The following is a 10,593-nucleotide window of genomic DNA, read 5'->3' as shown; positions in this document are numbered from 1 at the left end:
AAATTATAGCCAGTCCCTACCTTCAGGGGCTCATTGTCTGTTAAAAGTTGCCCTTGAAAGTGTCAGTCCAATAGGGGAGATAAACTAGAAAAATATTTAGTTCTACCTCAGCATGAAAAATATTATGACCGGGCACCTGGGTGGCTCAGTGGATTAAGCCTCTGCCTTTGGCTCAGGTCATGATCCCAGGGTCTGGGGATTGAGCCCCATATTGGAGTCTGCTTCCCCCTCTCTCTCTCTGCCTGCCTCTCTGCCTACTTGTGATCTCTCTCTCTCTCTGTCAAATAAATAAATAAAAATCTTAAAAAAAAAAAACATTATGACAGAAAGAAGGAGGCAGGGCAGCTGTAAACATAAGGGAGGGGACTAAACTTCTCAAGGAGAGGAACAAGAAAGCCTTCTTGGAAAGTGGGTTCCTTCTCTCCACAATGCCAGAGACTTGTGATGGACCTGTAGATCCTCTGCTAATGTCTTCCATCTCCCCAGATGATGTCTCAAGAAGGACTCTGAATATTGGATCATCAATTTATGTTGCGGACCCACAAGCTGATGGGTGGTGGAGCACTCTGCCCTTCTCTGATTTATTGTCCATGACTCAGCCTTACCCAAGACAATAAAATGCAGAGTGAAGACCAGCCTTTCCTGGCACATTCAGTATGCCGCTGGATCATTCCTCACTCCTCTCAGGATACATTAAACTCTTGGTCCTGACCTTAGCTGTCCTTGTGCTCCTGGCTCAGGCTTCCCCAGGTAACCAGACAATGGGGAGGAGGGAAGAAGGAGTAAAAATGGGGTTCTAGTCATAGAATAATTGGAAAACTGAACATATGTGGCAGTGATGACAACCCACAGAGATGACCTAGATCTAGTGCAAAGTCCTATAATGAATATGCTATTCATTATAGCATAATGAATATGCTATATAATAAGTCATCCCTGACTACGATGGTGTTTTTCATGATGGCAAATACTGGCAGAGCCCAGAGTTTCTTGTATGAAGTCCCTTCCATATGCAGAAGCAACTGCAGCATCCCTAGTGTCCTTAATATCCTTGGCCCAAATGTCAACAGGGTCTCTTCCCACCATCTCTCATTTCAACCTACTTCTAATGGATACCACCTCTGGCAGTAACCAGTCCCATTTCTTTACCTCTTCATTGTTACATAGTTTTGAATGTTCATTTAAAGCAATCAGAAGAGATATCTTGCTCTTGTCTTAGAATATGCAGTGAAAAATTTGTAGGTTGATATTGGATATCTAGAGGCTTGTAAAAAAATACGTTCAAGGTGTGGAGCTGGGGTTAGGACAGAAGATTCTGGATTCCAGATTGAACATGATCATAGTTCTCTAACAGTCTGATAGATTTTATGGCTGAGTGGTGAATCGCTTTCTGATGGGAAAGTTTTCTGCTTAGGGTTCCTGGGGATTCTAAAGTTTATGATTATTATTTCCATGATTTCCCTCTGAATCATTGCTGCTGGAAGTTGCATCCTTTCTTGGATCCGCTTTTCAAACTGAAAGCCTTTGTCAATCACTCAGTTTTTCTAGAAGCAAAAGAAGGTTGTTCTGGGCTGATCGGTTTCAGCTTGTCTTAAAATCTGGTAAGGGCAGATTAGTTTTGAAGAGGGAATTGCAGATGCAAAAGACATTTTGGGAGAAAGAATCTACACATTGATTCATGGAATCAGAGTCAGATTTTTTCAGTCTGAATATCCTGGTAAGAAAGAGCAAATTGGTAATTATCTCTCAGGAGGGGAGAATAAACAAGTAGAGAGGGGAAAAAACAAGTAGAGAAAATCCAATGAACCCAGTGTGCTGAGGAAGCTGTGTTTTATAGAACTAGATGGGGTTGAGTCACAAACAGGACAGAGATTTATACCATCTAGAACATCAGCCTGCAGGTAGGCAGTATAAGTTAATCCTTCAGTATTCAAAGTCCTGTTCTAGGGCATCATTTGGGACTTGCAATTAGAACAGTACCTGGCACCATACAGTACATCATTAGTTTTTGATGTAGTTTTCCATGATTCATTGTTTGTGTATAATACCCAGTGCTCTATGCAATCTGTGCCCTCCTTAATACCCATCACCAGGTTCACCCATCCCCCCATCCCCTCCCCTCCAAAACCCTCAATTTTTTCCCCAGAGTCCATAGTCTCATGGTTCATCTCCCACTCTGATTTCTCCCCCTTCACTTTTCCCTTCCTTATCCTAGTGTCCTCTATGCTATTCCTTATGTTCCACAAATAAGTGAAACCATACGATAATTATCTTTCTCTGTTTGACTTATTTCACTCAGCATAATCTCCTCCAGTCCCATCCATGTTGATGCAAAAGTTGGGTATTCATCCTTCCCGATGGCTGAGTAATATTTCATTTTGTATATGGACCACATCTTCTTTATCCATTCATCTGTTGAAGGGCATCTTGTTTCTTTCCATAGTTTGGCTATTGTGGACATTGCTGCTATGTACATTGGGGTACGCATGGCCCTTCTTTTCACTACATCTGTATTTTGGGGGTAAATACCCAGTAGTGCAATTGCTGGGTCCTAGGGTAGTTCTGTTTTTAATTTTTTGAGGAACCTCCACACTGTTTTCCCAAGTGGCCACACCAAAAACTAATGATGTACTGTATGGTGACTAACATAACATAATTTTAAAAAATACATTCACATCTTGGTATGCTTAATAATTCTGAAAAAAAAAAAAGGAATCTGAAAGTATGAAATGCACAGAGCAAGTCAAATGTATGCCAGGATTAGTGCTATGCTGTAATGGGCCACATACTTTTGTAATCAAAGTATTCATATAATATGCATTGAATAAATAAATTTAGGAACTTAGTCATAGAAACACTTTGTATCTTCAGTGCAATTTGTTACCTTCACAGCATTTTGCATGTCATTTCATCTGAATCTCTGGTCTTATCAGAATAGTGCATTATGTATACTAAGATGTGATATTATACATTGGAATTAATAAAACATGTGACTTTACATATAGCTAATAAAAAACAAAAAAGAACAGTGCCTGGCACATACTCTGGTTCTCAACAAATCACTGTTGAGTGAACAATGAATTGAGAGGGGGAAAAAGTAGATAATTGAAGGTACAGGTCCAAGCACCTAGATTTGGGGGACGAGAAGGAACCAGTGTGGCAAGATTGAAAAATGACAAAGGTGAAAACATCACAAGCACAGAAATAAAGTCCAGTTAGAGCTGGTTGAAGGAAGGGAGATAAGTACTTATATCTAGTATATGTTAAGACCAGCATTAGGCATTCTACATCTCCATATTTACTTAATCTTCCCAAGAATGCCATTACATTTCAGTAGTTCATCCTAACTAGTATTACTACAATACTAACACCCTTAGTATTATAGTGTTTACTCTCTTTCATGTATTTGTTTATTCATCTTTTTGGTTTTTTGATAGATGGATGGGTCAAAAGATGTAATTATAGAAATGGCAGATGCAGGCAATCTTGCAAAGAAAATGAGAGGAAGAAGGAAAAATGTGGGGAAAAAAAAATTTGTTGCATCCCCGATGTAAAGTGTGAACCCTCATACTCTGTTGAGGAACAACAGATGACATACGAAGCTAAGGTAAGAACAGCTGGAAAAAACAAAACAAAACAAAACAAAAACAAAACAAAACAAAACAAAACAAAAAAAAGAACAGCTGAACGTCTGTAAAACTCCTGATACAAGACTCTTAACAGCCAGAATTATGAGTTGGTGAAGTGGCTGTCTGGGGCACCTTCATGGTCCTTAGATATTAGACACCTGCTGGGTCTTCACAGGATCCATTAAAGCTCTCATTATATCCTGTCTCTCTAATCCTCTGCAGCCTGACATCGATAGGTTGTGTCAGGACATAACTAATGTTCTTGGTTCTCACTGTAAGACTATTTTATAGGATCTACCACCTGAATTCCTAAGTCTCTGACCATATGCTACTAGGTCCCTCAATGTGGAAGTTTTCCTGGCTAATGCAGATTCCACCTTGGCCACACCTTATCTAAGACTCATCCTAGGGTCTTGAGATAGGCCATTATGGTCCAGAGGTCTTTTGCCTCTTTAACTCAAGGTTCAGCCCAAGGCTCTGCCTCATGGGCTCACTTCTGGAATTTATCCCTTACCCCAATTCCTTGATCATTCTTAGCTTTCCGAAGATTGGCATGTCTTCTGACCAGGAAGCAACCATTGCCACCCCCACCCAAATGGAAGGGGAAAAGAGTAAAACAAAACAAAGAACCAACCAACCAACCAACCAACCCCCACCCCAAACCAAAAATCAGACAAACACCGCCCCCAACCACTGCATTTACTGAGAATTTACTTATTGTGTGCAAAGCCTTGTCCTAAGTACTTTACATACATAATCTCCTTTCCTCCTAACAACAGCTCCACGAGGTAAGAATTTAGTATTGTGTTCCTATGCCGGAAGAGGAAATGAAGTCACAGAGAGTTTAAGTGACTTGCCCCAAGTACCGCTGGCCACTGAACTAGCCCTCCTAGTTCAGTAGCAAGACTTCGAACCCATGATGCCCGAGTTCAGATATTGTGCTTCCTCAACGCGGAAAACTATTGCTGTAGTGAGAAAAGCTCACTGTGCTCTTCCCGTCCAGAACCAGCGTCCTTAATGTGGAAGGTGTGGCGAAAGGGAAAGCCTTGGGAGCCTCCTTGTGGTTAAAATGTATAACAAATCCAGCCCTAACTTGTATATCCAGGCACAAATAGGAGTGATCCCAAGTTATAGTTAAGGAAGGAATTGTTCCCACTTAGTAAACAGTCTTAGTTCAGAGACCAATGCCAGTCAGGTCTAGTGTGAAAATTATCCCTTGCTTCTGTTGACATAATTATCTGGAGGACACAGTCTGAAGACAAGGTGCAGCAATCCACAATCATGGCAGCTTCTAACCATTCAACCCATTTCTCAAAGTACTTTCATATCAGTTTCCTCATCTACCCCCACTGTTATACCACCATATAACATTCATGTCCCAAACCTTAGATAATGTCCTTAGGATATCTGGAGAGTGGATCAGTGACTGGGTCTCCAGTTACCTGGGCCCAGTGATGCCAACCTCGACCTCGACCAACAGCTGCAGAAAAGCCCAAGAAGCCACCTGTTCTTCTACAAGTTTTTATGTATTTTTGGCTGGAGAGATTATGCTTACAAATGGACTCAGGAATCTTAGAGAGTTGTGTAAAGAAACCTCCAGACCGTAGTCCCAAAGAACTGATAAGGGTGCAGGGGAAATTCAGAGGCACTAATAGTATGTGACTATGTCACCTTACCACTCTGAGCCACATTTTGCCCATCCCCAAAATGGAAGTGTTGGAGTAGATTATAAACTCCATATGCCTTTCAACTCTTAAAGTCTTCTTTATTGTTTATATCGAAAATCCATTCTTTACCTATGACTTCAGATGCCACTTTAGAAAGCAAAGGCATGATGGAGGATGAAGAGACTGAGAAACAGGGAAGTCACCTCAATACCTAAGTACTCAAACCGTAATCCTAAAATATATCTTAGTTACCTTCTTGTTCCATACTGCTCCCCCCACATCATGTTGGCCACAAAAACCTTCCAACTCTGCCTCCTTAGCACCTGTTTTTCCATCCCTGCCTCTGCTATTCTGATTCAGCCATCATCTTTTCTTGCCCATTGTTATTGGCTGACTGTGTCCTCCAAATTCATACAGTCAAGTCTTAATCCCCAATACCTCAGAACATGACTGCATTTGGAGATAGGGTCTAAATTTAAAGAAGCGGTTAAATTAAAATGAGATCATTAGGGTGAACCCTAATCCAGTATGACTGGCATTCTTATAAGAAGAGGAGATTAGGACACAGAAGAAAAACCATGTGAAGATACAGAGAGAAGACGGCAACCTACAAACCAAAGAGCAAGACCTCAGAAGAAATCAACCCTGCCACACCATTCTACCTTCTGAAACTAAGTATAGAAAGAAAGAAAAACCCTGCCAACACCTTGATCTTGAACTCCTAGCTTCCAGAATTGTGAGAAAATAAATTTCTGTTGTTTTAGCCCCCAGCCTGATACTTTGTTGTGGAGCCCTGGCAGATTAAAACACACATACTGTAACATTTACATCCTACTGGTCTCTTTGTCTGCCATCACCCCTCTGACTCACTCCACTGTTTCCATACAGTTATTGTGGATCATTTCTAAAACCCAGACCTGAAATTTTGATTTTTCCTTTCAAACTCTTCAAAAGCTGTGCGATGATAATAGGAATCAATTCTAAACTTCCTTTATGGGGTGCCTGGTTGGCTCAGTGGGTTAAAAGCCTCTTCCTTCAGCTCAGGTCATGATTCCAGGGTCCTGGGATTGAGCCACGCATCAGGCTGTCTGCTCAGCAGGGAGACTGCTTCCCTCTCTCTCTGCCTGACTCTCTGCCTACTTATGATCTCTCTCTCTGTCAAATAAATAAATAAATAAATAAATAAACTTCCTTTACGATAATCCCTGTCCACCTCAGTACCCTCCTTTTCCACTCCCACCATGGACCTCACAAACAACTTTTGTTCTTTGAAATTAATGGGTTTCTTGCTCTTTTTCAAATAGGCTTCCCCTTTTGCTAGGAAGGTTCTTCTTGCAAAACAAACATATACTTCTCTGTAAATTTCACCTAATCAGTATTTCTACCTGCCCTAAGCCATGTATATTCATTCTTTACTTCTTTCCCAGCCCAAAGGGATCCTTTTATTAATTTACTTTCAATTTTTTACAACTAGAAATTGCTTATATTTAAGGCATACAATGTGATGCTTTGATATATGTATACACAATCACATGAATTTAACACACCTATCACCTCACATAGTTACCTTTTTTTCTAGATAAGAACACTTACAATCTACACCATTAGGAAATTTCAAGTATACAGTAAAGTTTTAGTAACAATAGTCACCTTGTACACTAGATCACCAAAAATTATTCCATAACTGAAAGTTTGTACCCTTTGACCAATGTCTCTCCATTTCATGCCCAACCCCCTCCAAGAACTGGCAAACACCTTTCTGCTCTTTTCCGTGAGTTCAACTAATTTAGATTCACCATATAAGTGAAATCATATACGATTTGCTTTCTGTGTCTGGTTTATTTCATTTAGCATAATATCCTCCACATTCATCCAAATTGTCCAAAATGACAGGATTTCTTTCTTTTTAACACTGAATAATAGTCCACTGCAGGGCGCCTGGGTGGCTCAGTGGGTTAAGCCTCTGCCTTCGGCTCAGGTCATGATCTCAGGGTCCTGGGATCGAGCCCCGCATCGGGCTCTCTGCTCAGCAGGGAGCCTGCTTCCTCCTCTCTCTCTCTCTCTCTGCCTGCCTCTCTGCCTGCTTGTGATCTCTGTCAAAAAAATAAATAAAATCTTTAAAAAAAAATAGTCCACTGCATATATGTGTACTTATATATGTACATGTAATATACAGATTTCAAATTTTCTTTACCCATTCATCCATTGACAAACACTTAGGTTGTTTCCATGTCTTCACTATGTGAATAATGCTGCAATGACCAAGGGACTACAGTTATCTCTTCAAGATACTATTTTCATTTCCTTCAGATATATACCCAGAAGCAGAATTGCTGGATCATAAGATAGTTTCATTTTCAACTTTTTTAGGAACTTTCGTACTGTTCTTCATGATGGTTTTATCAATTCACATTCCATGTATATTCATTCTTTACATCCTTGTGAACACTTGTTATCTTTTGTCTGTGGTGTAATAACCATCCTAACAGGTTGAACGAATACCTCATTGTGGTTTTGGTTTACATTTCCCTGATGGTTAGTGATGCTGAGTACCTCTTTATATACCTGTGGGCCATTTGTATATCACCTTTGGGACAATGTCAGTTCAATGGGTCCTTTGCCCATTATTTAATCGGATGGTTTGGTTTTTTGCTACTGAGTTATATGGGTTCTTTTTGTATTTTGGGTATTAACTGCTTATCAGATGTATAGTTTTTAAATATTTTCTCCTCTTTGGAGGTTGTCTTTTCAGTCCGTTGGTGGTTTTCTTTGCTGTGCAGAAACTTTTTAGTTTGCTATAGTCCCACTTACTTCTGCTTCTGTTGCCTTTGCTTTTTTTTTTTTTAAAGATTTTATTTATTTATTTGACAGACAGAGATCACAAGTAGGCAGAGAGGCAGGCAGAGAGAGAGGAGGAAGCAGGCTCTCCAGTGAGCAGAGAGCCCGATGTGGGGCTCGATCCCAGAACCCTGGGATCATGACCTGAGCCGAAGGCAGAGGCTTTAACCCACTGAGCCACCCAGGCGCCCCTGCTTTTTTTTTTTAAGTGAAAATTGTATTGCCATTAGATTGCCAAATGCTTTCAGAGTCAAATCCAAAAAACCATTGCCAATGTCATGTAGCTTTAACCTATGCTTTTTTTTTTTTTTTGTAAGAACTTTATGGTTTTAGGTCTTCTGTTTAAGTCATTAATCAGCTTTGAGTTGATGTTTTTGGTATGGTATATATCCAGTTTTATTATGTTGCGTGGAGATACCAAATTTTTCCAAAAACATATTGAAGAGACTAACCTTTCCTCATTGTATATTCTTTGTGACTTTGTCAAAGATTAGTTGGCCATACATACGTGGATTTATTTCTGGTCTGTTCCATAGGCCTAATGTGCCTGTTTTTTTGCCAGTACCATAATGTTTTGATTACTATAGCTTTGTAGTATATTTGAAATCAAGAAATGTGATGCTTCCAGATTTGTTCTTTCTCAAGATAGCTTTGGCTATTTAGAGATTTTTGTGGTTCCATGTGAATTTTAGGATTGTTTTCTCTATTTCTATGAAAAAAGCCAATGGAACCCTCAGTTCGCTCCTTATAATTAAATCTCTTATGGTTTGTCTCCCTCTCTCTTTTTATCTTATTTTATTTTTCCTTCCTTCCTTTATGTTCATCTGCTTTGTTTCTTAAATTTCACATATGAGTGAAATCATATGGTATTTGTCTTTCTTTGATGGACTTATTTGCTGGAGGGGAAGTGGTGGTAGGATGGGGTAATTGGGTGATGGGCATTAAGGAGGGCACTTGATGTAATGAGAACTGGGTGTTATATGCAACTGATGAATCACTAAATTCTACCCCTGAAACTAATAATAATGCACCATATACTAACTACATTGAATTTTTAAAAAAATTTTTTAAAGAAAATCCATAAAACTAAAAAAAATCCATTGGAATTTTAATAAGGATTTCATTGAATCTGTAGATTGCTTTGGGTCGTATGGACACTTTAACAATATTAATTCTTCCAATTCATGAACGTGGGATATTTATTTTCTATTCACTTGTGTCATCTTCAATTTCTTTCATCAGTGTTTTATAGTTTTCAGGATACAGGTCTTTCACCTCCTTGGATAGATTAATTCCTAATTATTTTATTCTTTCTGATGACTTTGTAAGTGGGATTTATTTATTAATTGCTTTTGTGGGTAGTTATTCCCTCCAGGGGCATGTATACATGGCTTCTGCTGAATTTCTGCATGGGAAGGACTGCTTCTGAACTATGGCCAAGAGGGGCTGGAGCAAGGTCCATGGGACTATTACTAAAGACACAGGCAGGTCATTTGACATGGTGCTGGTGACAGGAATCAAGGCCAGATGGGGTTCTAGCTGAATCCACAGGAGGACAAGGATTATTTCTGTGTCTGCAGCCAGGACCGTTGTTGGTGAGTCTGCTATCTGGTTGTTGGCCTGCCTTCTCAAAATGGCCCTCCTCAGACTTGGGCTCTAAAGACTGTTAAGATAAGATGGTCAGGAAGGCTCTTTCCAAATGGGTAACATCTGTGCTGGGGACAGAAGGATCCAGCATTCAGATAACCAGAAAAAATAATTATGAGTCAAATGGGACTACCAGGTGGTCCCACCATGAGCCCTTCCATGAAGTAGAAATAAGCTTATGGATGTTTTGCTCTCCCCAGATACCAAAATATCTTGCCTAATAACTAGGCTGTGTTCCCTGGATACAAACTGTCAATAGATAAAAATAGTTTTTGGCTTAAGAGCAAGCTAAAGTTCAGAAACATCTGGCTATGTTTGATAACCCAGATGTTGATGTGCACACAAATTATTTGATTGTTTTAGTTGAAGAAGAAGAGGAAAGCGGGGGTTCAATACCTGGTCAAGGAATTATGAGTATAGCAATAATCTTAATATTGATCCTATTGAGCAGCCTGTAAAAACCCAAATGATAACCCTACACAGACAGAATCTGAGGGCAGAGCCTCCTCCCAGGTGAGAATGTGTTACCCAAAGAGAAGAAAAAGGCTTTGTTTCCACATTTGGGCTCCCCATCATGCTTCATCCCAAAAAGGTAATCATAATCCTGACTTTTATTAACTCCTGGCCAAAAAGGAAACCATGATCCTGAACTTCTCAACTTCTTTTGCTTTTTAAAAATTTTTATAGGACTGAAATCATTCAGAAAATACTCCTTTGTATCTGGCTTATTTTGCGCAATAGAAACTTTGTAGATTCATTCATGTTGTTACATATTGCAATAGTTTATTATTCTCATTGCTGTATAGCATTCC

General features: G+C 39.6%; 1 protein-coding gene across 1 annotated transcript; it reads left to right on the top strand.

Moving 5' to 3' along the window:
• Positions 1 to 656: 656 nt before the first annotated feature.
• DEFB115 (defensin beta 115) lies at positions 657 to 3,607 on the top strand (the record flags this gene model as incomplete). The annotated part of the gene is made up of 2 exons (XM_080831365.1): positions 657 to 750; positions 3,438 to 3,607. Coding segments are annotated over 2 exons (264 nt in total), but the record flags the coding sequence as incomplete, so codon positions are not given.
• Positions 3,608 to 10,593: the final 6,986 nt, after the last annotated feature.

Source organism: Martes martes (assembly GCF_963455335.1).
Source record: "Martes martes genome assembly, contig: scaffold_346, whole genome shotgun sequence".
Lineage (NCBI taxonomy): Eukaryota > Metazoa > Chordata > Mammalia > Carnivora > Mustelidae > Martes > Martes martes.
The sequence above is the reverse complement of the archived record's forward strand: the minus strand, read 5'-3'. Positions and strand labels throughout refer to the sequence as shown.